We start from the raw sequence: 27,234 nt of genomic DNA, 5'->3' as shown, positions 1-27,234 counted from the left end.
TCTTTCCTCTATCTTTTATGCATTCTTTTAGCCTTTGATACTGTGTACCATTTTGATTAGCAAGTGATTTCACGTCAGTGTGTTCAGCATACAAGGAGCTTGTTATATAAAGGTAACATTGGTTGTGTGTTGTCTAAAGGTATTTACATTTTGTAATATACATAGCAAGTGCTTAAGGGGGGGGAATGCTTTTGTTTATGCTCATTCATGGTTATTTCCCTAGAAGCAGATGAAGGAATGCAAATGTACATATTCAGTAGTAAAACTGTCCAGTTCTGAGCTATGACAAATAAAACAACAGGCAGTGATCAGGGAAAAAAAAACAACAAAGAACTACCCACAACCTGGAACGTGTGTCATGTTAACATTGTCTTTTAAGTGAGAATTTCATTGCCTTCTACAGTAAGTTATAACTACTCTGACTTTTACCCCTTAAAAATCACTGCTTTAGGCAGAATCCTGCCTATCATGCAATATCATCTTGCTAACATTCCAGTATTACTTGGGTGCTCTGTGACGGGTTAAACCTTGTAGAAATGGAACAAAGAAATGTTACCGTTGATTTTCATCCATTCATAAACTGGTGATAATTTATGAAATTGGAGGAAAGCCCAAACGATAGCATGCAAGTCTAGTCAGAAATAAGAAAAGTAGAGGCAGAATGCATGGCAGAACATTTCTGGCACATATGTGTATGCTGTGATTCTGTGATGTGGGCTCTGACTACAACAATATGCACAAGGCAAAGCTGGAGCGATTAGTTACATTATGAACAATATTTTGCCCATCTCTTGAAATTTGATGTGTTTTTTATTTGACTCAGACCATGCTCTGTAGTCTCACAATGAGATTAGAGGCCTTTTTGTAACTTTGAAAGGCAAAGATCTTAGAAGAAAGATGAGATGAGATCATGAGTTGTATCTGTGCCATGATTTTTGGCAGTATTTTGCAGAATTATTTTGCATATGAATTGTACCAGCTCTATCTGTCTTTCAAACTTTTATTTCAATGGATCTGTAGTACATGTTGAAGCTGGTAAGGAAGTCAAGAAGGTGTATCAGAGGGCACTATCTTGTTACATGTAATTTTATGAAGCATTTTGATTATTACCTTAGTGGTGAGGCTTATGCTGTTCCAGACACCATTTCTCTTCACTTGGTAGAGACCAAAGTATGTGTCACAAAGTAGAGTAGTTGCTACAACCATGAGCAAAAATGTTTAGTCCTTGCTGCATAGTGCAGGCATTTTGGAAAAATATATTAATAAAAAAAATTTTAAAAATCCCCAAGTGTTTTAACTGCTCAGGCTATTGGACAGAGAAGGATATACCCCTGTTCTCCTTTATGAGAAACTTGATCTGAAAAAGGTTTGCAAGCGCTTTCTGTGTTTAGGCCTGCAGGTGAAAAAAAATACAGGGAAATACTTTGAGAATCTAAGTAGATCTTGCGTTACTGAACAATTCAGAAGTATTAAGGCACAAGCAGTTTTACATATTCCTGTTCACAAAAACACAGGCCCAAGCAATGCTAGGCAGCAGCTCAAAGGGCATTTTAGGAAGCTGGTAGCAAATAATTATCACTCAGGCACCTAAAAGTAGCAACTGGATGCCTGGTTTTACTAATTTAGCCTCAAGTGCCTACCATGCTAGTCAAGCAATGGTTGGCATGGCCACACGTGGCTGTGCTATGAGCCAGGCAGCATGAGTCCTGTCCTAACTCTTGCCAAGGGCCTGCCATATGACTTTATACTTGCTGATACTTTATATCTCTTTCCAAAACAGGAAAAGGTGGAGATTTCTGGACTCTTTATCATGTTTCCATCTCAAATTGTTCTAGGTACAGCTTGTCATGGCGAGATAAACTTTGCAAAACCTTGCTTGCCACTGGGGCATGGGGAAGGGAGAGAGAATGCATCTGAATGACCATGTGTGCATCTGGTGTATGCAACTTTGTCCTGTGTTCATACTAGAATTGTGTGGTATCAAGGTTTTGCAAGTAGCTAGTAACAATTTTATGAAAACAGGTTAAATATGTTGCTTGGTTTAAAACCCATTCTCTGCCTGATCCCTAGGAGAGAATGCAGCAGTTCTCCCCGTGTGCTCATGTTTAGCTTTTGCTAAACAGGAGGAAAGCAGATTATGGTTTTTAAGAGCTAAGCTTTGGATTTTTTGCAGGTCGGTGTGAGGGGTGAGATATTGCATCAGTGTATTGAATACAAAAATGTTTAGTTTAGAAGTGTGCCTAAATGGGTTTAATACACAAGCTTCAACAGTCATATAGGTAGCTATTCTATTTCAGTTTAAGCCTAGCAAAAATAACACATACAAATGAGGAGGAAAAAAAAAGCCATGCAGCCTTTTGTACTTATTAAAGCACGCCATCTTAAATTGAATTAGAGCAACCTTTTTTTTTTTTTAATGCAACTCAGCAATGGCTGAGTTAAATGCAGCTATCAGCTGGAAAAGGAAAATTGTCAGTATCAGTACCTTACAAGTGGCACAATTTACCTTATCAGTAATGCAGTAATGGAAGGATTGGGAATTAGATTATTCCTCCCACAGGTGTTCTCTCTAATAGAGGATGTTTGACCCAGAACTGATTTTATCCAGATGGACTCGGAACATTGTATGGTGAGAAGCTACAATAAGCAGTTTAACACTCATTGGTTGGAAGGTGTCTATAAGAATTCCCTTCTCAAATTTAACTCTGAAGTAAGCAGAAGCCTCCAAGTTCTCATACATGTATTTACTGCTGGAACTATTCTTACAGATCACTGTCTTGTAAAACCACTTCTCCTGGAAGAATAGTCAATAGCCCATTCTCCCAAGAGCTACAGTTACCCACTACCAGTTTGAAAACAAGGCCATGCCTGAGTGTTCTGTTTTCTGGCAGCGGAGCTTTCTTCTTTGATGTGTATGAGCCACTGCACATGGTAGTGTTAGGATAAAATAGTGTAACACAAGCCACAGGGCTCCACACACTAAGGGAACATGCGTACACTTAGTCAGCACACGTAACCTCATCAGCTTTTCATATAGTTTTCAAAGGGCATTTAATTTCTAGTGTAATCCTAGGTAGTTCCTGTTTAAGTGGGCCACATACATTGAAGTCAGCCTGTAATTTCTAGTAAAGATAGTTCCAGCAGGGTTGTTGAGCTGCATTCATGTAAACATTGACAGAGAGCAGTGACACAGAACATGCACTATTCTTGTGGTCTTCACTTGCCCTGACATAGCAGAACTTTTTCACCGGTGTACTCTGTGGAGTTCCAAACAGCTACATCAGTGAGCTTTACTTGTCTCCTGCTCTTAAAATAGAAACCATTAGAAACTAGTGTTGGAGTGGGGTTTTTCTAACTGATCAGTCTATTCTCTAGCCTGCAGCCATTGTTAAACTGCTAATTAAAAAGTATAAATTAGCCATCAATTTTTCTTAAATTTGGAGAAAGTAATTCAACAGTTCCTTTCTTCAAGGCACTTGAAACTGCATTTGGTGGGGAAAACTACATTCTCAGAAATAGTTCCATAGTATTTATTTTTGTATTTATATTCAGCTTAACATAATTATCAAGGGTGGCCTTTCCATTTTAGAGAGAAAATATAAGTGGACCATATACTTGTATTATAAAATAACTAGGAAAGATAGTTTGTGTGCTTGTAAGGTGTGCATTTGCTTAACCTCATCTAGGGTAAGCATCTTTCCAGTACAAAATTTGGGGGTTCTGTAGCTAGTTTACATTCCCATCATGCATATCCCAAGACGTCCTTAGCATGTGCAAAGGATGACAAATATCAGTACTTCATACAACTATATTTAATAAGTTATTACAGAAAAAAATAAAGTCCAAACTACAAAGTTTAAGCAGTTGTAAGCAATAGCAGCATTGAGCTCCATGTTTAGTCACAGTACTGCAGTTCCATACAAGCATTAGTCCAAGCCAAAAAGGAAGAAGCCTTGTTAGAATTACTAGCAAAAACAATCTAAGAGAACATGTAATAAAAGATACAGTACATTTAAAATTAGTTGAAAAACAAGTACAGAGATCTTAGCTGTGAATGCTCTAAAAGTTATGTCCATTATTTTGACAGTAAAATTACAAATATCTAATACTTTATACCCCAACAGAACTACATCCAGGAAAAAAAAAAAAAAAAAAAAAAAGGAGCCAAAATTATCTCTTATTAGCACCCTGGTTTTCTACTTACTGCTAAATTTTTTCTCATGTAAATTTTAGTGTGTCAGAATTATGTGACCAGTGTGATTTCTGACCAGCTACCCATTTGGGGTATAGAGTAGTCACTAACATGAATATAAAATACTCTGTGGTATGATAGAACACTATAGCAGCAGAGATTAAGAAGTTTGTCTGGTTTAAAAAAAATAAAGAAAGGAAGGAAAAGAAAAAGGGTTTAGCTGACATCATACAAACTAGCATAAAAGCAACTACATACAAGCCAGATTAAACAAAAGAGACATTTCTACAAATCTGTGACTAATCTTTCACTCATACCTTGCAAGTAGAGATGTCACAATACTGAAATAGTAACATGGGAGCTTTTCCCAGTTAAGCGCCTTTTTTTTTTTCTTTTTTTTTTTTTTTCTTTTTTTTACTACTCTAACAGATAGTGAAATCAGCAAAGTTATTTGCTAACTGCATGTTTGCAATACAATTTGTTTTAGCCCATGCCTTGCTAGCAGGCTATAAAATACAAGCATGTAGGCAGAAATATAAGCATAAACTTTGTACCACTTAGCAGGAATTTTTTTATTCCCTCTTCATTCCTTAATCTCCTTTGTTTGCAATTTGCGTACATTCCAACCAGTAGTACCTAATTTGAGTCTAAATTTTACTTCACTATTTGATCTAGTCTATACATTACTTACAGAACTGAACACACAGAGGATACACAATAGACCACCTCTGGACACATTTCTTTCCACAAGTTACAGATGAGCCACTCTAACACTCAAGTCTAAAAGGTCATCAATAACTTGTTGAAGTAACTGTTTTGTCTAGAGAAAGTCATTGCATGCCCTGTTTACGCAACACCAGTTTTAGTCTGGATTGTTTCAGGTGCCAGAACAGTCACTGGCTTCAGGAAGGGGTTTCTTCTGGCTGCATAGGGAAACAAAGGCGATGTAAATGGCAGTGAAGTGAAAGGTGTTTGATACTGGCATTTGGTATTGCCAATACAAAAGAAAAAAAGGACAAAGACACAAGAGAGGCAGATAAGAACGGAGAAAGACAAAGAAGCTGAACAGATGTTCAGACATGGTGGCAATATGGGTTACTGCATTGCTACCAGGAAATGGACATACATTATTTCGCATTAACTAGGCAGCCACCAACACTGCGTGGTAACTTCGTCAGAAAATGATGTGGGTACCTACAGTCTGCTCCATGCTGCCACTGATAAACATATGCAGGAAGGAAGTTGTGCAGGAAAGGGTCAATTTAATAAAATAAATAACACGGTGGCAAAATACAATGAAGAGTATATACTTTAGGAGGTTCAATCTAAGACTACTGAAAAGAGAGTTTGTTGAGTTCATGACGAGAAAAGTAATGGAGCATTATGCTGAACGGGCAGGGTCAAAAACCCATTGTTTCAATAGATCTAGTTCCTTATAACGGCAATAGTATTTAATCAATACTGGTGGTGTATAAATCTAGACAGCGAACTGGTACTGTGACATCCCTATTATCTCCCTAAATCATTTTGATAAAGGAAAAGGCTTTTCAAAATATCACATTTTTTCTGCTTCATTCTGTCATTTTATTGCCCAATTCTTTGTTACAATTTTCCAATCACTTTACATAACCAACCATTTTCATCATTGCCACACTATTGTAAACCACATCAGCAAGTTAATACATAAAGCTTTGCATTTCAAAAAACTAGACACTTTAGTAACAATATTACAAAGATTTTAGCTTCAAAAATAACTGAAAATGAAAAAAATAAACTTTTAAAGAATTAGCATCATAAAATTAATTTATTCCAAGTAAAAATACAAAATAATATTAATGACATTGACCAGATATGAAAGTCTCTCCCAGAAACAACTATATTAATGGTTGAGAAAGCACTCCTTAAAGAAAATACGAAATAAAAATGAAAAATATGTAAATATGTTTAATTTTTTTCTTAGCAAAAAATCTTTCTAAAAATAACAATGAAAATTTGTCTCAGTACAAAGGCTACATTACTATTGAAAAAATACCAGCATGAAGAAAAGGTACATATTTGACAGTAGAAAAATGATTTTAGTGAATCACAATGTCTAAAGTCTGCAATGAAAATAAATCTGCAATAAAGATTTATGCCTTTTTTCTTTTCATTTTTCTTTTTTTTTATACAAACAGTACAAACAGTATTGCACATAACAACAAATAGTCGAGGTTAGGTTAGCCTTCAAAAAAATCGACTAGTTCAAGTCTCACATCAGAAAAGGCCACAATAGGACCTGTTGTACCCAGGGGCTTCTTAGTCAAGTTGCAGTTCAGAACTCCATATTTTAAAAAATAACTTTTTTTGAAGGACCCTCTTTTAATATAACATATTAACAACTCAGGGGCACATTCATTTACAAAACAAAAGGGAGCATGTCATAATTTAATAAACTAAAAAAAGTTCTCTTTAAAAAAATACAAACAGAAGAACTCTCACAATTCTGGTCAGTCGTGCATAATCACACTTGATTATAAATATACAAATTAAGGGAAAATATTTTTTCACCTTCTATTCACAACTTTCAGCACCAAATGGAGTTTGTGTTTACACCTGTTCTTTATGATGATTTTGTTTTAGATTTAATCCAACATTATGCTATATTTTACATTTTCCAGCTTCTCTCTCTCTCTTTCTCTCTGGGGGTATTTTTCTACATGAAAGAGGGGTATTTCTTCAAAAAGGTTTACTTCTTTCACATATTTAGGTAGATTTCTGTAGGTTAGCTATGATCTTTAATATTACAGTTATAAAGCTCTAACTTCTTCATTTTCAAAAAAACTCAAATAAGCATGAAAAAAATAAAGTTACCCATCTGTTAAATCATTTTTCTTGCAGAATTAAATTAATATATATTTTTCTGAATAAACTTACTTAGAAAATATCATTTTCTTTCCTATATTTCAAAATTGAGGTATTGCAAAAGATCATGTCAGTCAGAAAGCATGCCTTTTTCTTTAAAAAAAATCCTCAGCCGACTGTTGAAAACTGTCTAGATACAAAAAGTAGTGCATAACAAAATGTCTTGTACAGATGAAAAAAAACAGAAAAGACACCTGGGCTGGGAAAAGCAATATCACAAAAACGCCCAGAAGTAACTTCAAAAGGGATAATTATAATAAGCATTTTAAACCAGTAAAAAACTATTTTTTCTTTTTTTTTTTTTCCAAAAACAGAAAAAAATCCTTTCAAAGCCAATACTTGCAACTAAACATTGGGAAAAACAACTTACTGAATTAGACACAAACAAGGACATCACAACAAACAAAACCCAGGACATTTAAATCTACTATGCGGTGTCATATCCAGTCAGATTGTCCCCAGAACTGCAAAAACAAAGGAGGAAAAAGAAAAAAATAGTGTACACATTCTCACAATCATTAGTATACCAAGTGTGTTTATATTTATATGCTATCTGCAGCCCCATAGTTCATGCTAAAAAAATGTCCACTGTTAGCAGGTCTTAACTGTATTCAAGCTTCACAGGATACATCCAGGGATTAGAGAGATAACGCCACATCCACAGAGCAGACATCTCATGTTACTTTTGTATGCAGACATTTCTTTAGCACCACTTTTTTTCCTAACTTTCTTAAATGTGCCTAGTTTATTAGTTTGACAGACTATCTAATCGGTAGTGTATGTACGCTAGCATGAGCTCTTTGGTTTTCTGGACAAGGTCTGCAGCTACATAAATGATGCAAGCATTAGGAGAGAGATTGTAACTAAGAGCTCATTTCTGTTTATGTACCTGTTATGAACTGTCAAAAATGTGTTAATGTTGGATACAGAGGCTTTAACAGTTAAGTTTGATCACAGTACTAGACATAATCACTTTACTATATAAAATAAATTGCACGATATATAACAGAGCACCGCAAAGTACTTCATCTACCATCCACAAATTTGTTTTAAGAATATCCTACAGCTAGTTTTTATATTTGTTGTAATATAGGTCATTCTGTAATGGGCTGATCCTAATTTCAGAAGCATTACATTTACTGAGGCATGCCTTCCTCCAGTCAGTAATCAATTTTTTTTGTTACCGAGTATTTTGTAGCCTACGGAGATTCATAATTTGTGCATTGTGGGCAGGTTTTATATTAGACATATATAAAATTTATTGCATGCAGCAACCTGATTAAGTAAACATGCAGTCAAAAAATATTGACCTTCCTTGGAAGCTTTTCTGTATGCTATACTGATCTCCTTTCAGCAGCCATCACTATTTTAATCACATATTCATTTTTTAATTGATACCCTAGCCTGAATAGAGTATTATGGTATTAGTAATACCATTTTAATAGCAGCAAAAGCTATTGCAGCATACATTTACATAACACTAAAAGACCTAACAAAAAAAACCCAAACAAAAACAACAAACAAAACAAACAAACAAAAAAAACCCTCAGCAAAACAAAAGAAAAAAGTCTGATCCAGCTTATGAGGTATCATCCTTACAAGTCAAAATGGAGAGCAACTAAAGGCTTATTTTCTTTAAGGGTTATTACTACTCTAAATGACCCAAACTAATGATTGCTGAATATCTGTTTAAGTTTTTGCTACATCTGCCACCTACTTGTGAATATTACCTTTGGTAAGTCATCTGCTAGGGGCAAGTCTAAATTTCTGAAAATAAGTGCATGCTCCAGTTTAAAAATAAAAATAATTATAATAAAAAAATCTTCATCACATACACATCAACCCAGTGAAGGCTGATGAGAATGGCAGTCTACATAATGTCACTAGTGACAAGTCTTGTGTAGGAAATTAAGGTACCAAGCAGATGTTTGTGTGAATCAAAGTGCAAAATCAGTACAGTTACACTCTGCCGGTTTGTATTATACTGGACACTGAGTTCAGTAATGTGACTGTAAATAATAATAATAGTAATAAAAAGACCCATATCTTCATTAAAGTCGAGGACGAATGCACAGATTTCCAGAACACTAAGCCCTGAGGCAGCGCTCTCTTTTCACTCGATTTTATCTACTCCAGTACTTGTTGCTGGGTGAGGCCTGGGGTTCAGCTCCAGCGGAACGGGACGTGGCGGGGCCGGTCACCTCCCTCCTTTACCAGTGGTTTGTGGAACTCTCGCCCAGCACGAGAGTGTATGCTTGCCCAGCAGTATTCACAGTAATACTGCAAACAGGTAACATTGGCACAAAAGAATGGAGCAAATTTTCCACCACAGCGAGTGCCCTGGCATTCATCACACATCTGATCATCCAGCACATATGGCTTCACTTCCACCTGCACCAACAAGAAGAAAAATAACTGTAAGAAGATGACATAGGTTTTGCTAAGTATGAACAGAAGGAACAATATTTGAATTCTTTTGACTCTACTGAAGGTTTTCAACTGATGCTGGATTAACCCAAAGAGGCTGGTAGTTAAATTTTCATACCAACCACTTTACTTGTCAGAAAATCTCAAGAAAGAAGGGTGTGCTTTGGTGGCTATCCAACATTTCTTGGAAAAGCTAGGTATGTGAAAGTACTAAGATGGAAGTACAGTAAAAATAGAATCTCTGAGGCTGCTGTCTAAGAAACCTCGAAGAAAGTGAATACAGTTGTTACGGGGGCAGGGCGTGAGAGAGCAGCATTTAGGAAGAAAAATGATAAAGAACAAAATTATATTTCTAAACTTGAGAGGTCTGGTGAGTTTCAGAGGGGTTTTTTTTGGTTCTTTGTTTTTTAAGAACTCCAGAATTCAGGACCAGAGCAATAAATGAAGAGAAGATTCAAATTAAACAAGATTAAATGCACTTGTATGAAATATTCTGATTTATGCTGGCAAAAAAACACTGTCTAAAGATTTTTAGCTCTAGAAACATAGTAAGATTTCATAGTGGTTCCAACTATGGCCTTGCCACCAATTACAAATAGGCTGGATAGCTGCTGACTTTTGTCCTATACTCAGTTGTAAAAACATCTTATGACTGGAATTCTTATTGTTTTTAAAGCACTTGTGCCAAACACCACAGTATTTTGATGCATGAGTAGGCACTTGCAATAATACTATTACAGAAACTGACAACATGTGAGTTCTCTCTTGTGTGTCTGTTCCTAAGAATCAAGCCTACACATTTAAATTGAGTGTTTATTCATTCTGGGAAAATCATTAGTTTATGCATGTGTAATTCTTATGGCTCTGTGATGGTATTTATGAAGTGGTTTAAGTACAGTCAACGACATTAAAAGAGAGAGAAAAAAATCTGAAATATATATATTTTTATTATAAATAATTTTCCTGTAACTACAGAAGCGATAGTCTGGCAAAATTTGTATATTGCAAGGAAAAATTCACTCCAGTAACTGCACTTAAATACATACAGTATTAAAGAAACACAGAATGAGATATTAAGTTGAAAACCAAGAAATATATTATACCAAAAAGCTTTATTCTGAATTTTACTTCTGCTTATCCTGATCACATTTCAACAAATGTTACTCATCTGAAGTAAAACTTGTGTAGTGAATTATATTTCTTGCCTGTGGAACAGCTAGAACTGCCAATTTATTTTTTCCTAAATTACACTGTACTACTAGTATTGCATGGAACAAGTCTGAATAACTGCCATTTTGCATATCAGATGCCCTACCACTAAAATTAGAAGCATCATGTAAAATAAAAGAGCACCGTCTCAAATGAAATAGGAAGAAAGCAGGTCCAATGTCCAGCACTTCTCCAGATCCCCACCTACTCACATTTCCAAAGCATGAATTGTGAAGGTCTGAAATAGATTTTCTCTCTCACTCATTTTCTTGTTTCGGTTACTAGTGAAATAATTTTTAAAATGTACGCTGCACAATTCAGGGTTTTCAGTCTATTAGATTTAAAAACTAGTATTTAAGGACTGATTCAAACCCACAAATAAATCTATTTTAAAAACAGATAAAAGATAATTAAGTAAACTTAAATTATCAATCACAACTGGGAAAAGTACTGAGTGATGGAAAAAACCCCCAGCTATCATAATTTGTGCCTCTATCCTAAAACTTAGGAAAAACCCCAAGTTTTTAAGCATGACCAATAAGCACGACAATCTCAAAGGATTCAACATTGTAATTAAGATTCCAAAATTAAACTTCTTAGTCTCTCTGTAAAATTTTTCAGAATTCAACGGACAAGTAGTATTTAGGAACGGCCTTGTCTTAGTTAAAATCATGAGGTATAGTAGCACCATAGAAAAATAGTTTGAGGATTTATAATTCCATGGCCTCATCTAATCTGACAAAAATTTCAGTTCAGATTTTTAAAGAGAAAGTAAACATAGCTTGGACTTTTCAACTGTGTGTTTTTATATGTATAATGCACATAATAGACACGCCCAGTATCTGTCAAACTGACTTCTTAAGAAACAATTTATATTAGATTAAGTCGAAAACAAGCTATCCCTATTGTAAAAATACATAGCAGCAGTGCATGCTGTATGTTCTTTTGAATAATTCTAAATGCTGGGTCCTCAAAAACATAGATCGTGTTTGTACATGAAGGCAAGAGGTGAAGACAGAAGGTCTAAAGGAAAAAAGACATCTTGGAAATTAAGAAATGTTTTCTTTTAATGCCTTCAACTCTGATTTCAGTTGAAGACTACCTTAACTTCACTCTATACTTGAAAAGCCCTTTAGAAACCAGGATTTCATAGGGACTAAACAAAACCATCTCATTTCCCCCCTTTTGCCTATCAAACGTCTATTGGCATTTGGTTTTGGTTAAATAATTCTCAAGACCTTGGAGATCAGCATTACCTATGATACTTATGATAAATCTGCATTTTAGGAACCTCAAGTCTAGACGCATATTACTGAGAGAAAATGTTGCCTAATAGTGGCAGAAATGCCAGAAGATATATAAATAGCCACTAACTAAAAGCTGTTGATGCACAATAAGCAAATATCTAAAGGAAGAGAAAGAAGCTGGGAAATACTACAGTAACTGACCTTCAGAATTCAAAACAAAACCGAGAACAAACAAACTTGTAAGCAACTATTTTCTGGTTTTAGTGCTAAACAGTTAAGATTAAGATACATTTTTTCACTCTGATTCAGCTGCTTAAATAAGCTTTTAAACAATTAACAAATGTCATCTGAAGAACAGTGTTTTCTAACACAATAGTAATATAAGGATGTTTTTCATTTTTGTACAGTTTTGTGAGTAACAAACATTCTGTTCCGTGCCATTTTACTTACCCGTTTATCAATGTCATTATGTTGGAGCTGGACAAAGCGAGCACTGATAGCAGCAATATAGCTCTGCTGATTGGAGAAAGCCACTCTGCCAGCACCTTTTGGATACTTCAACTCTGGGTCTGTATCAATGCCAGCATAGCAGACACCTCCATATAATCGGTCCATAATCATTGCCAATTCAACTGCAAAAAGTCAATTGTTAAATATTACAGATTTAACAGAAATAATAGTGTTGCATTTGGTTTGTTGCATTAAAAACACAGCTATTTGCCTTAGCGTACCTGACTTCCAAAGTCTAAAATAGCAAACCCAAGTGTTGGTTTTAACAGACTGAAATAACCCTACATGAATTATAGTAAAAATATATAAAGGCAAAACCCAGAATCTGTAAAATAAACTTGGTGTGACTGAACTGTGAAAAAAAAAAGCAGTTACATTGTTAAAGTAGGTACCAGGTCAACTGTTTTAGAATTTATCATATTGTAAATTAAAACTGTGGTATTTGGGATTAGGTATTCAGGATCTCCACAAGGTCCAGCCAGGCTTGCTAGTACTAGTTTACATATATATAAGAACACTTAAGAAAGTGTTTGAAACAAAATTTTGTGAAACATCAGGGTTTATTACACTTAAAAGAAGCCTACATTTTGGATGCAACTTAACAGTATTTTTGTAGAACATTAACTTGATGGTGGATCTTTTAAAATGGTTTGTTGCTTTTTCTGACACTAAGAATAACTCTAAAGAAGTTATAAATATAATTCATAAAATAAGACAGGCTGAATGTATGGCTGAGGAATCGTACAGGAGGAAACTTGAGGGAAGGTACTGAAGGAAGTGGAAAAGAGGCATGTAAACTGTGCAGAGTTGTATGGTCACCAAGCCAAGTTCTCTGTAAAAGTCGATAGGCAAACAAATTTGTCAGATGGATGAGAGACAGACCCTCACAAAGCAAGATACTGGGACTGGGACTGGCCCTGCCAAGTCAGCCATTTTTTATGGTAATGTGTGAAAACACTTTCAGTAGCAAGTTAAATTTTAGCTATCCAAGATGAAAAAGATATACTAAATACTCAAGTCCTTGTAGTTCTCAGAAAATTCTCACTAGTTAATTATATATAGAGACAATTTTTAAATTGAGTATGTAGAAGTGTTTGTATAAATGTGTGTGTCACATTCAGGGAAGACCATATGCTAATTTGTCCATCAGCAATGAGCAAACAAATGTCTGACTCATTCTACCGAACGAGGTAATACTCTTGCTCCAAACAGTAAGGGAAAACTATCAGCATAATGTAGTGACCTGCAGATTCTTTTGCTTTCTAATGATTTGTGTAATTACCTCAGAAAGTGACACTATGGAATAAACATCAGGAATGCTTAAAAACATTTACAGTAGTAGTTCCAGTAAATTACTCTTGCCAATAGACAAAGAACACATAGGATTCCAGGGCAAGGAAACCATGTAATGTTCAGACACCTTACAAAAAACTTCTGTATCAGATCTTTAAATGTGCAAACAAGAAAAACTGGAAACTATTTGTCTCTTTTGGAGACGTTAACTATTTAAAGACAACAGTTTTCAAATGTAATGCATTTCAAATGTAATCTATGGCAGGCCAAATGACACACAGTTTTATAAAGGCTATACTTAGAAATGAGGTAATGTTTAATTGTTACTGTTTACATAATCACCTTCTTACAATTATGCCTCATTTTAAGATGGTGAGGAAAGTGAAAGCTGCCAAGAAACCTGGGCTGGGAGAAATCTTACTGTCAGCAATGGCTGGGGGACCTTGTGTGCAACTTCCCAAAAGAATTAGGGTTAGGAGAAAGATAAAGCGAGGAGCTGAAGTTCTAGTGGGGTGGAAAAGTGGCTGCCAAAGAAAACTGAGGGCTACCAGGAAACCTGATCTAGAAGTCTTTCTTCCAGACAATGTCTGAGGAGCCTTGTCTACTACAGCCCTGGAAAGTCAGGATTAGGGTTGAGAAGATGAAATATAGAAAGCATGAAGCTGATTTGGAGTGAGGATGGACAGGGACCACTAAATAGAAACGAGGGCTGCCAGAAGACCTTGTTAAGAGTAATGTTTCAACTTGCTTTGTGACAAAGCGTCAAGCTACAGTTGGGACTGGTGCAGAAAGGGGGCCTTCAAAACAAAGTGGGGTCTGCCAGGAGATCTGGACTAGGATAAATCTCTCCTATGGCTCTGCAAATAAAAGTGAAGAAAAAGAGTTAAGGGTGAAGAAAAAAAGACTGAGAAAAAGAGCTACATTAGGAGTGGGTCTGGAAAGTGGTCTTCAGGACAGTGGGGCCGCCAAGAGACCTGGTCTGGGAGAAATTTTTCTTCGGGACAAGGGCTGAGAGGCCTTGTCTATAGCTCCATGGGAAAATTAGGGTTAGGGCTGAGAAAAAGGGAAAGAGAAATCACAGAGCTGCAGTTGGAATTGGGTTGGAAAGGGGCTGGGAGAAGGTTGTCTTCTAGTAAAAGGAAAGGAGAACTTGTCTGCATCTCAGCAAACAAATCAGGGTTAGAGTTAAGATGGTATACATTATGAAAAGTCAGCCAAGTTCTAGGATATTATGCAAACTTGGGGAAAACTGTTTCTACTGAAAATCCTAATTAGTAACCTATGTAAAAGATACACAATGTTCACAGCTTGTATTCTGTAGACAGGAAGACACTCATGGACCTAGTGAGCTACAATCTTTGGAAAAGACAGGATATATTTTCTGCTCTTTTACATATACTATATATCTTTTCTCATCATTTTGCTTAATCTGGAACCCCCTTCTACATGTCTTACATTTTCCTTCTACTCACCAGCTCGGAGGGGCCGTGGAACTCCTCCAACAAAGATAGTTTTTCTTGGATCCAAAGGCTGAGACCCATCCATCACAAAATCACTATCACTTAGGTTCCAAGGTCTAATTTGCACCTGTATTAAGAATTGTTTTTAGCAGAGGAACTTGATAACTCAATTAAAATTAAGAAACAACTGCCAAGTCTTTCTATATTTAAAATATAATTTTAAATTCGAAAAGCAGTAAATTGGTGGTATAAGCATCAATACACTTGAGCACATAGCTTATCAGTTTGACAGAAGGGTGGACAATTCATTTATCACCTCTAGAGGCCAGGCTTGAGTTAAATTTCAACATAGCAAACTCCTACCTCATTAATTCCCTGCCCCTAATCGCCATTATAGTAAGAAATCTGTGAAAGAACTTTTCGAACGTTTTACCCCATATGTGCAATTAACAGTTGCAGTTTGGGCTTCTGGCTTTCCTCAAATCATATACAGTGATCCATAACTTTTAAAGCACTGATAGGAATGGAGATAAAATTAATTTCTGTGCTTGGATACAAAAGAAGTTTTTATAATGTGTGAATGTTCACTTCCGTTAAGTAGCAAGCAACACAGTTGATAAGAAATCTTTGGCTTACACAGAAAAAAAGAACCTGCTCAGAAGTTATTTGAATAAAGCTGTTCATCCATCTATTTTTTTTGATCCTATAAATCATTAAACACACTCACTGTGCTGTAATATTTGGTTTATTCATTTATCTGTGCAAACTTTTTAATAGTGTTTTTAAAAGACAGCACATTTTTTATCTAATCGCATTTGTCTGTAGTTTTCATCTGATCTGTATGTATCCATAGCCACAAAAAAGACTTGCATTAAAGAATGTTAGAGATGTGAACAATAGAAACAGGTTACCATATGTCTTCCATTCTGCTATAGCTGTCCGTGTTACTTGTGTTTACCCTGCAGCTTATATAAGGTAAATGAGACCTAAATTATAAATTAATTAGCTATTGCTTGCAGAAGAAATAATAATTAAGAAACCTAAGGAAGTACGGGGGATATTTGAAGGTATCTGGATTTTAACTGGGGGTGTGCGTGGTGGTGTGTTGTGTTAAATTTCTTCAAATCATTGCATAAGGCTTTCTTTTTGTTCAAATAATATAGAGCAAAAAACTATAATCTGATTGTTTTATAGCTAAGATTGTAAAAGGATGCATATTACTGTGAGATACCAGAAGTACCAAATATAAAAGTTAATTGAACATGGTATATATCAGAAACAAACCAATGTCAAAACCATGTTATGCTGAAAGTTAATTCAATGTAACAACAAGGACAGCAACAGGAAATGAACAAGCCAATTAACTGTAAGTATTTGCTTATTATTTATTAATTGAAAAGACTAACAGCAAATGAGTTAGCAACCAGCATAAGTGTCATGGCATAAGCTACTTACTGGTTTATCCTTGATTGTGGGACTTGACACACACAGGTAAAGTTTCCCATCTTCTTCCAGACAGGCATCTATCAGAGCTTGTACAGAGCTTTCTTCCTGGAACAGCAGAAAGGCATAACCTTGGAAAGAATAAAGGCACAAGAAAGAAAAAAAATAGATTAATCTATAAAGCTTTTTTTAAAATAAACAAACCCAAGAAGATATACAAATTACAAATAAGGCTGTTAGTTTGTTTTCGTAAATTAAATTCACTAAATAGATCATAACCTCATACAGTATTGATTTCAGAATGGAGACAAGAGCATTTGCTGCATATGAGTATGTTTATCTGGTTAATTAATTATTTTGTGCAGTGAGAATATAGGCTGGTGAATAAAAGGTTTCTTATTATCCAGTAACTGCATCTGAGCTATTTATCAGTGGTATCTGCTGGTATCAGTGATTATCATCTTACAATGGAGGCACCAAGTTTCTGTCTACTATACATAATGAATAAATATTAGAAGAAAGGGTCAAAAAGTGGACAGGTTAACATATAAATAGATTTCTATGATCACATACTATGGAAAAAATGCTCACGTAAAACAATAAGCATAAGTGAAAAAGAATGGCATGCATTGTGTTTTACTATGAGTCAAAGACCTGCTGTTGTTATTTATATTTAAATCAAATAGTTCAAAAGAAAGAAGAAAGTCGAATAAAAATTGCTCCAAGTGATTCAGAGTTTTAGAACTTTAAATTAGCCAGTAAAACTATGTGTGTGGCATTCAGTGTTCTTCTCAATGCAGCTGGCAAGAAAGCTTTCTTCAGTTTTACTTAATGCTGTTAAATTTGAATGAAGATTTGACCCAAGCAGTCTATGTTTTTGCTACCTCAGAAGTGAAACTAATACAGCACACTCTACACTAAGCAAAGCCATCTAAAGACTGGCTCCTAGACTTGAATACAGCTGCCTGGTTAAAAGGATTTTCTATCGAGCATACATTACTCTCTTGCCCCATAATCAGTACAACGAAGTTTTCTCACTGAACATGAACATGTTGGCTTTGACCTTTATAATTTGGCACTTGTGGGTCTTACAGGCTACCCCTTTTCAGAAAATCTGCAGCAATTAGAGGCAGCTGGAGTTTGAGCAGGGACTGCTAGACTTTCTCTGCCTAAGGCTCTTGACACAAACTAAGCGCCTACATGATGATGCACCGTATTTAAACTATGACAACCTTTGATATAGCTTTACACAGTCTATTTGGTATTAATGTAGTAGTGACTTACCCTGACTTTACAATGAGCATTGAGTGAGTAGTATTTGGCCAGTCCTTTTTAGATACACAACTCTGATTTATACAGAAAATTAATATAAACACTGAAAAAGCGTTTTCCTTTGTAGTTATTTACCAGATTACTTCATACTACTATCTCTAGTCCTGTGTGACTTCTCAAAGAATGTTAAATTCCATGCACTTGTTTGTTTTCAGAGGCAAAGAAAAGGTTTGCATTAACAACAGAGTATAGCCCAGAACACAGCTAGAAAGGCTGACTTGCCCAAGAAAGCAAACCAGTTTGATATCACTCTTGCTAGCAAACAAGGAACTTGCATACCTAGGGTTGGAGTAGATTAAAGATACCAGTCCCAATAAAAAGTGAAATACTTCTTGAGTAAAAACATCAGTTTCCTCTCTAGTTGATGTAATTCTCTTAAAACAGTCCCCTAAAGACATAAACATACTTGAACATTTTAAGTTTAGACTTTACAAAACTAATTACACTGAGTACAAAAATAATGTTTGCAATCACTATCACTTTTAGCTTCATTTTATTTTCCATTCATGCACTTATTATACCTTCCTCACTCTATACCATCCTTTCTGATTATATTCAATAAGCTCAGCAAAAACTTTAAACAAATTAAAGTGTCTTTAGTTTAGTATTTCTTTCAGCCTTATAAAATGTCCCAGTCAGAAAACTAGATACTTGGAAAAGACTACCATGGCAACTTTATCTCCAGAGCCAACTGATCACACTTTATGGTTCAACCCAATCCTTGCCTCATACTTTATTTAAATGCCTTATGAGACAAATTCAAGGAAGATGCAGTGTAGATCATTCCACTACTATGAAATCCAAATAAATATACACGTAAATTTATGCATATTTTAAAAGAATAGCTTACAATATCTTTAAATAGATTTAAACATTTAGGATTTATCTTCTGACCAAACCATAAAAAAATAGGATTTTGTCTATTTCAGACTTTTAAACCAGAAAAATATTGGCAATTTCTTTAGCACAAAGACAAAATGAAAATTGGAAGTGTTTATTGTGGCTTAGTTACTTAGCAAAATTCTGGGCAATAGCTTGGGATGCTTCTTTCTTCTATGAAGCTTTTTCAGGTTTTTCTGGGTTACCTCTGCAGTAGCTGGAGTTGACAGCTATTTGGGGGAACAGTAAATGGTATGATCATAATTTCCCAAACCAGTCAAAATTAACCAAACAGACTTTCTCTGGCGGGTAGATTACAAGACCAATCCAAGTTAGTAAGAATCCAGTTTTCTAACCTGGGGCTAGCGTCTGCCAAGAAATTTATTAAGTTAACATGCCCTCATTTCTGTAGATGTCTAACACATTCTCCTGCCTGCTATGGAGTCTGTATGGGCCCTCCAGACTGGACTAGCATGACATGATACCCAGCATTACTTCAAAATGTGGTGACTGCACATCTATTCCAATTATTCAAGGACTTTTGATATCAAGATTAACAAAGATAACACTGAAATGACAAATAACTAAATAACAGAAGTTCAGATAATATAAGGATCATGTAGAAGCTGATATGGACAAGTTAAAGGTATTCTTACTGATTTTCTAGAAGAGCATAAGGATCCAAAAAACTTAAATTCAGAAAGATGCAGCTCCTTCCCATGAGCAGTGGGAAATGCTAGGCATCGCTATTACTGAAGACTTAACAGTGGTACTGTGACAAGGGTAAGAGCTGCATTTGCTTGATCCTACAAGCAAATATGTGCTTCCATGGATGCAATTCATTTGATTGGAACTCTATAGCAGGTGATGCACTTTAACCTCAGAGTAAAGTATAAAAAATGAAACTGGAAAACATACATGCCAAAACTGACACTGCATAAAGAATCACCTTATGCTAGAAGCAATTTAATAATGAAATAACTTTTTTGCACAGGAACAAACCACTATTTTTAATAAACACAGCCACAATTTAAAGAAAAGAACAGCACACCAATCTGTAAATTAACAGTAATTCATTTTCTTTTTCAGTCAGCTTTATTAAAATATGAAGTTTGGTTATAATTTTATAAAACTCTAAGAGTATTCCTTCATGAAGAGATTCTCAAAAATGTCTACTGTGGGCATTATATGCTGTTCTACCGTGTATTTCTATTCCTATTTCTACTACACATAATGAGAGATGAGCCCAATCCTCAAAAAGCTTTATACTGCACAGCCAGTTGACTTCTAACATTCAGAATGGTCAATTATAGGGGCATCTAGGTTTAAAAGATATTTAAATTAATGTTTTAAGACAGCAGATGAGTTAGAATTAATAAGATGATCAGTTTTCAAAACAAAAACGTACAAAATTTATTAATCCAAACAACTTGAATTCTTTAGCAGATGCTGAAAGTTGCTTCAAATTCCTTAGTATTGTGTGCTTCAGCACATTCTCCTCTCTGTGCACCACGGGTATCATGTGACTTAAAGCATATGGGTTTTTTTCCAAGAAGTAAGAGATATGATGAATTTCAAAATTTTAATCCTCTACAGCAGAACCGTGGTAGCATGTTGCAGACAGACTTCAGAAGTGATCCTTTCTTACCTGACCAGATGTTCTAAAGGTTTGAGGGCTCAAGGGACTGCTCCTGCCTTGGATTCCACAAAGTAAACCAGGCAAGATATTTGAAGCCCCAGAAAATAGCAAGGTACCTGACAACAGCTGAATATTCTATATACACATTTACATGGCTTCTTGGCAGAGCAGAAACAATCCAGCTCCTTCTCAGCTGTTGGTACAACACATCACTGTAGTGCTGACAAGAAACACTGCACTTCGCAATTCACTGGAAAAAGGCAACAACGTATTTGCTGTAAGAAAAATCACCACAACTTTTGAAGTGGTACAACAGACGGGAGATGAGGAGATTAATTTTCCTAGATTCTGAAGCACAGCCTAGGAGCTCCTCAGCCTTAAGCTCAAGGATTCATTATTTTATGGAAAGCAGAACAAGAACTAAGCTCCTTTGTACATGTCCCATTCTGACATCTAAACAGTGACACAATTTCCATATGAAAGTGTAATTTAGTCCAGTTGGTCTAATTTACTTAACCTTGCTGAGAACAAACTGGAAAATCTGGCATATATGCTGTGTCCCACAAGCTTGAAACAAGGTTGTCACTTGAAATGCAAGATACAATTGGAATTACCATCTAACGTTGCTATAGTCTGCAAAATGTGTTTTTGTCAGCCTAGACAGTCTGGAAAAAAAGCTCTATTGCAACTAATACCAACATCAGCATACTGTCCTTAATGATGGGAACCTTTCTGTATTACTGAAAGCATAATACGGCTTCTGTGATCTTTTCAAAAGAACATGCTAGAAGGAAAGCTTATTAAGGTGCTTATTCTGCCTTTCTTATAATAGCAGAATCTTGATATTCAGACTTTTATGTTAAAAATTGGCAAGTTGGTACAAATTACAGGAAATCATATTGGAGTTTTAGCTAAAAGTGCATCATGCCTGTGTTCTGCCCATCCTTCCTCAATCTAATTAAACTAAAAAGAACTACTCGTGAACATTTATTAGGGCAGAATGTGTATTAAGTCTATCAGGCAAGGGAAAAAAACTTAAGGGCCTTGTAGACACCATTCAACTTAGCAAGCCATAGCTGGTAGAATTTATCAGAGACTACCTTCTTGTCTAGACCAAAATATTTCTCGAGAGTTAAAGATGATCTAACTTCATGCCTTTCATGGCTCACCAGGAAAATAGTGGGTGTGTTTCAGAGCATCCATGCATAAAAGATGTTATTAAAAAAAAAAAAAGCTTTATTTTATTTTTCTAAATCCTGGTAACACCTTCCTTATACAGCTCCACCATTAGCCACATAGTTTGATGAAGTATAATCATTGATTGTGTTTTGCAACCCATGGGAGAAGGTAGAAAAGAAGTTTGGTATACTAGAATTTTTACACTCCTCTCAGTTTAAGTGATTAATTACTAATGTTACAAGTGCTAAGGTTGTCTGAACAATCTCTACTTAGCGATTTGGGAATATATTCAGAAAGGTGCTAATGGAGTATCTGCGCAGATCTCACTTAATGAAGTCCAGAGTGAATTTAATTCAATCAGTTTTTCTTAGAAATTTCAGTTAATTGTGAATTACTTGCATCTCTTTATATTAACTGAAGTTTACCATTTTATGCTCAACTTGTGAATACTAAAAATACTTTGTAAGTTAAGTTCCTCTATTTGAGAACATCAACCATGAGCTGTGTCTTCTGGTACGAAGCCAGCATTTTGGCATTCAAATGTTATACCCCAGTAGGGAAAGATTAACCTATTTCTGGCGCTTAGAATCAGAGCTACTTTTCAAATAAAGAAAAAAAGGGTAATGAAGAATTATATATAAGGTCAAACAGTATTTGAATATACATGTCAGAGGTCTGCATATCATCTATTGATTTCCTGTGTAACTGACCTCAAATCCGTAATTCCCAAAATTCAGCCCACCTACAAAATCAGGTACAGAAATCCTATTGTGATGGTCATCTGTTTTCAGTTTTACAACACTGATGTTGCGTGGCAGAACTAAGACAATGAAGAGAAAGACTTTATCTTTTTTTTACATACTGTATAGCAAGTCAGAATAATCTTTGGGTATTCACATGTATTAATTTCATGTGCAAAATGGAAGGAATACTTACAGGTGAAAAAAGTTAAACCCTCTGAAGCACATTTTCTTTCATTCTATCTTTTTAAAGCTTATAAAGTGTCTTTTCTGATGTTTTTATAGGATCCAAGATTACAATAAAATCTACCATTCACCTAAGATCTTTTATAAAATATTTCATGTATCTATCTACCTCATATTATTATATAAAAAATAAGATGGAGTTAAATTGGCAAAGAAAATTAAGGTTCTAGTGTCATGTCTTCCGGTTTCTTTTTAGATGGTTGAGATGGCTACCTCAAAAAGGTATATTTAAAATAGACTTAATTTCCCCATGAAACATAAATAGCACTTTCTTCTTTTATTTTTTTTCTGTATTTTTAAAAATAGTTTTAAATTGAATTATGGATATATTGACTAGAACTTTTATAATAAATTTGTTCTAAAAGCCCACAGCAAAGGAACATGTGGAAAGTGTGAAGCAAATTTCTAAGTCAGTTAATGTGATGACAAAGGGTCATTGCTCAAAGTCACCCTTAGTAATCTTATCAGAAGATGCTTTCAACATGAATAAAACACATTTCTAAACCCAAAGATGAAATTACTATTGAAAATGAAACTTTTTTGAAAAATAAAAATCCAAGGTGTTAAAAAAAGATCCAGACTCTCTTTTAAACATTGCAGTGACATGATTTTTTTTTTTTCAAAAAACATCAAAGGCTTTAAATACTTAAGAAACCTCAAAATAGAAAGGGCTGTAATCTGACTTAGCTACTGCAGAAGAGTGAAATTACGTATTAGTCAGGGCTGCAAAGATTAATTTCTTCTAGTGAGGCTAATTTTAAATGGCAGTGTATGACCCTGTCAGCTGATTCCTTTCTCTAAAAAACAAAAGGTGTACAAAGAAACATGAACAGTTAGCATCTTACAGTGAGATTCCTATGCATTTTTATGTGTTTTTCAGAAGTACCAGACTAAGTCTGAGCAGTCTGATATTCTATATTGAAGACAGGTTTCGAGGTTTTGTTTGTTTTTAATTAAAGGTATGTAGGCATATCCTCAGTTCCACTGAAAAATAATTGTATCCTGAATATAAATAGCAATTAAATGAAGCATACATAGTTAAATGGAAGACAGGATACATATCAGTAAGTCAGCAACAAGCAGATCATATGGAAGAGCTGAATGAAAAGAGAAGTTTTGTATCAGTAACTTCAGTAAAATAAATGGCATGTCTTCATAATTCAAGTTTTACCATTAAATAGTCCACATCCCTGAGATTACCAAAAGAATGGAAGCTAACATTTCACTCTTACTTCTAATATCTTACCACATCACAAATAACAGAGAAATTAGAAACCTCTTATGTTGCCATAAATATTATTGAGAGTTTTTCCCCACATCTTCAATTTAAATGGAAAAAACCCCAACCAACCCAATCAGAGAATGTCTGCTTGCTCCATGAGGACATGCATTATTTTTGGGACATGGGAGAGGTGCCCCAATGCTTCCTCTGCACTTCAGTGCTGATTAGAAAGGACAACATTTCGATAGTGCTGTAGTGGAGATATACAACTAAAGATTAATAAAGTTCTTTCAATTCCAAAACATGTCAAGAAACAGAAAGAATTTGGTAGTCATCGCTACTTCAAGACTTTTACCACTTATGGGGAAAAAAACCAGTATACATACACCATCTCAGTTTGTTCTGTAGTAAAAATACACCCACCCACCTGTACTGAAAACATTTCAATGCCTTTCTTTTTTTAAATTAAAATAATATTCTACAAGTGTACTAAAGCCTCTCTTTTTATCTGGAATTTTACTTTTACACTAGCGTAAAACATTGCAATAGCAAATTTACAGGGTTGTCTCCTCTTTCAAAGGTCACAGCCATTTTAAAACCAGACTTCAGACTGCAACATGATATACAACAGCTATAAATCAGAATTAAAGGGTATAAAAACATAAAAGAAAGGCTATAATTTACAGCTTGGTTTACTGTAGTTATAAGAGTAGTCACATGAATTAATCATATGACAAAGAGTTTTTTGAGGTAAGAGCTATCTTTGTCAAGTTTACTGGGTCAGTAGCAGGAAAAAACATGTATTTACATTCATAAATATCAAAAAAGTAACTAAATTCAGAATTGAAATTTTCAATTTTGGTTTTCAAGGGCAATATGAAATGGTGACTGCTTTGGGCAGAGCAGCTTATTGTCATCATCTGGAGGAGTCAGGTCTGCTGCTGCTGCTTTTAGTCTGAACAGATGGCTGAAAAGAGATCAGCTTCCAAGTTTGAACAAAACCTGTTACTCTTCTTTGCAAATAAGCCAATTTCCAATTCTATTCCAAGGAACGTTAACACAGAAAAATTCTAGATTAATATAAACTATCTGCTTGATTTTAGCATCTATTTAATGCATGGTATCAGAATGAGGTAAAATAAATTCAACACAGATTTTCAGGGGAAGAAAGCAAAGGTCCAAAACTCCAGGCTACTTTTTAGCTGGTCAGTTATGTTAATTAATAAAATTTTATATTGGGGTTTACAATATAAATGGTTTTCATTTTAAATTATATGTTTTTCTTAGAATTTATTTTTGAAGAAGAAAGGAAACAGCATTTATGAGAGCTGTGATACACAAAACACTTGGGACTGTTGTCAAAGTAAAGAACTTCAGTCGAAAAGAGAAGATGCCCAATGTCATTTACATAGACTGTTCCTGATTTTGTAGGAGTCCAATTCTCCTGTGAGCAGACAGATAATCTGCACTTCACAGTGAGTGAACTGTGCCTTGAGTGGAACTCAAGTTGTAAGACATTTCTTAAGACAGAATGCAGAGCTTCAGTAATAGGCTTTGACTTTTCTTCTTTTAATCAAGTAGTCAATTTGTCAATTGCTACTGTGGTGCATTGCTGGTTAATAACTGGTTTGAATGTTCACCCACATGTGGATTGTTTTCAGGTTCTAGGTGCTCAAATTTCTTGCCTTTGTTGACTATATAGAAAAGATGCACTTCTTTAATAATGGCAAGTTTTCCCAAAACTTGACTACTCATAGTTGCAGAACAAATTTAGTAAAAAAAAAAGGCTTCTAGTTAGTGAAAATATGCGTTTTTCTGGGAGGTCAGAATGGTACATTTTACCAAAAAAAAAAAATCATTGCTGGACTTAAATCCTCTAAAACATTATGGTTTTCACTTTATTAAAAGAAAACTGCACAGCCTCCATTGGCGTACAACAGACTAGTGATTATACTACCTCGGTATAATCAGTAGCCACATACATCATAGGTCCGCAAACCAGGTAGAATTTGCATGGTACAAAGTAGATAAAAACTGACAGCTCCAGCACTGAGACATCTGAGAGATATACCAGTTCTCAGCTGCTCCTAGCTTTTGAAATCAGAGACACATATATACACTGCTTTGGGCAGAGGCATCTACACTATCTTTCATTCCAGCATTAATGCATTTCCGTTGTCAGTCCTAACCTCTGATTTGGGAGACTATAATTTGGGATACTACCTTTGAGAAATTGCTGATCTATATATTCAGATGATATTATACTAGTTTTGTATTAGTGTATCATTATCTTAGGGGTAGAATTGCATGCATCACTGCAGTGATTCTAGGAATGGAATATGGAATATTATAAATATAATGCCTATAGGAATTTATAAAGAGAGCACAAGCTTCTAACGCATGAAATGATTACAACTGATCAGGGCGTGGGAGTAGGGAACAACTTATTTTTTAGATGACCCTCAGAAACAGTGAATACTCTGAAGTGCTAATACAGAATCTCTCTCTTCGCTACCACCCTCAATCATCCTCTTGAACTTATTTCAATGATTTGAAAGAATTTGATGCTTTATAAATTATTAGCAAAACAAGACATAGCACAAGCTATTAGCAAAGCACAAAATATTATCAGGTCCTCAAAATCACTACTCAAAGGACTGCTTTTATCCTGGGGCCCATAATACTTATAGACTAATTCATACATTTCCATTTACAAAAGAAAAGGCAACATTTAATGAAAAGAGTATTTAGATGGGGGGTAGGGTAGGCACAAGCCACAGTAAAATCTACTTGGCTTTAGAAGTGGTTAATGAGAATCAGACAAACAACTGCTTCCATTTGACAAAAATGGTCTGGTTACTTCTATATATAAGTGATGGAAAGCTTTTCCTGTACTTAGATATGTTCAAATTGCAGGTAATCCATTCACTTCTCCACTCTGGTTTTGCCACCTTAAACCTTGTTTTAGTGTTTTAGGCATCAGTGAATTTTGAAAGAAATTTTTGTGAGCTGTCATTCAAATCAGAATTAGCAGCATTTTCTTTCATATGTGTACTATGAAGTGGCAATAGTGAAGAAGGAACATATTTTCAGCCTGCTTAGGAGTCTTTTAACCATTATCCTATGCAAAATTTCAGTATAAACAGTAGCTACATAGAATTATTTAATATACATTTTAGCTTAAATATCCATTCACTATTTAAATATATCCTCAATAAGAGACTTCTCAATCAGAATTCATGTTTCCTTCCCCATACAGACATTTCATATTAAGTACAAATCCAGTGGTAATCTATGCCAGACTGTATTATAACC

The 27,234-nt window shown here is 35.1% G+C and overlaps 1 protein-coding gene across 9 annotated transcripts in view; it reads right to left on the bottom strand.

The window, feature by feature from the left end:
- Positions 1-5,747: 5,747 nt before the first annotated feature.
- The window catches only part of CPEB3 (cytoplasmic polyadenylation element binding protein 3), a 96,870-nt gene continuing 75,383 nt past the window's right edge, over positions 5,748-27,234 (bottom strand). For all 9 annotated transcript variants that reach the window (XM_074907484.1, XM_074907481.1, XM_074907482.1 and 6 more), the window contains 4 exons: positions 16,695-16,813; positions 15,252-15,366; positions 12,427-12,608; positions 5,748-9,484 (listed from right to left, as the gene is read on the bottom strand). In XM_074907484.1, the coding sequence (XP_074763585.1) occupies positions 9,257-9,484; positions 12,427-12,608; positions 15,252-15,366; positions 16,695-16,813 (644 nt within the window). In that variant the 3' untranslated portion in view covers positions 5,748-9,256. The remainder of the gene's footprint in view (positions 9,485-12,426; positions 12,609-15,251; positions 15,367-16,694; positions 16,814-27,234) is intronic.

Source organism: Athene noctua, chromosome 5, assembly GCF_965140245.1.
Source record: "Athene noctua chromosome 5, bAthNoc1.hap1.1, whole genome shotgun sequence".
Classification (NCBI taxonomy): Eukaryota; Metazoa; Chordata; class Aves; order Strigiformes; family Strigidae; genus Athene; species Athene noctua.
This window is presented reverse-complemented; position numbering and strand designations above follow the sequence as displayed.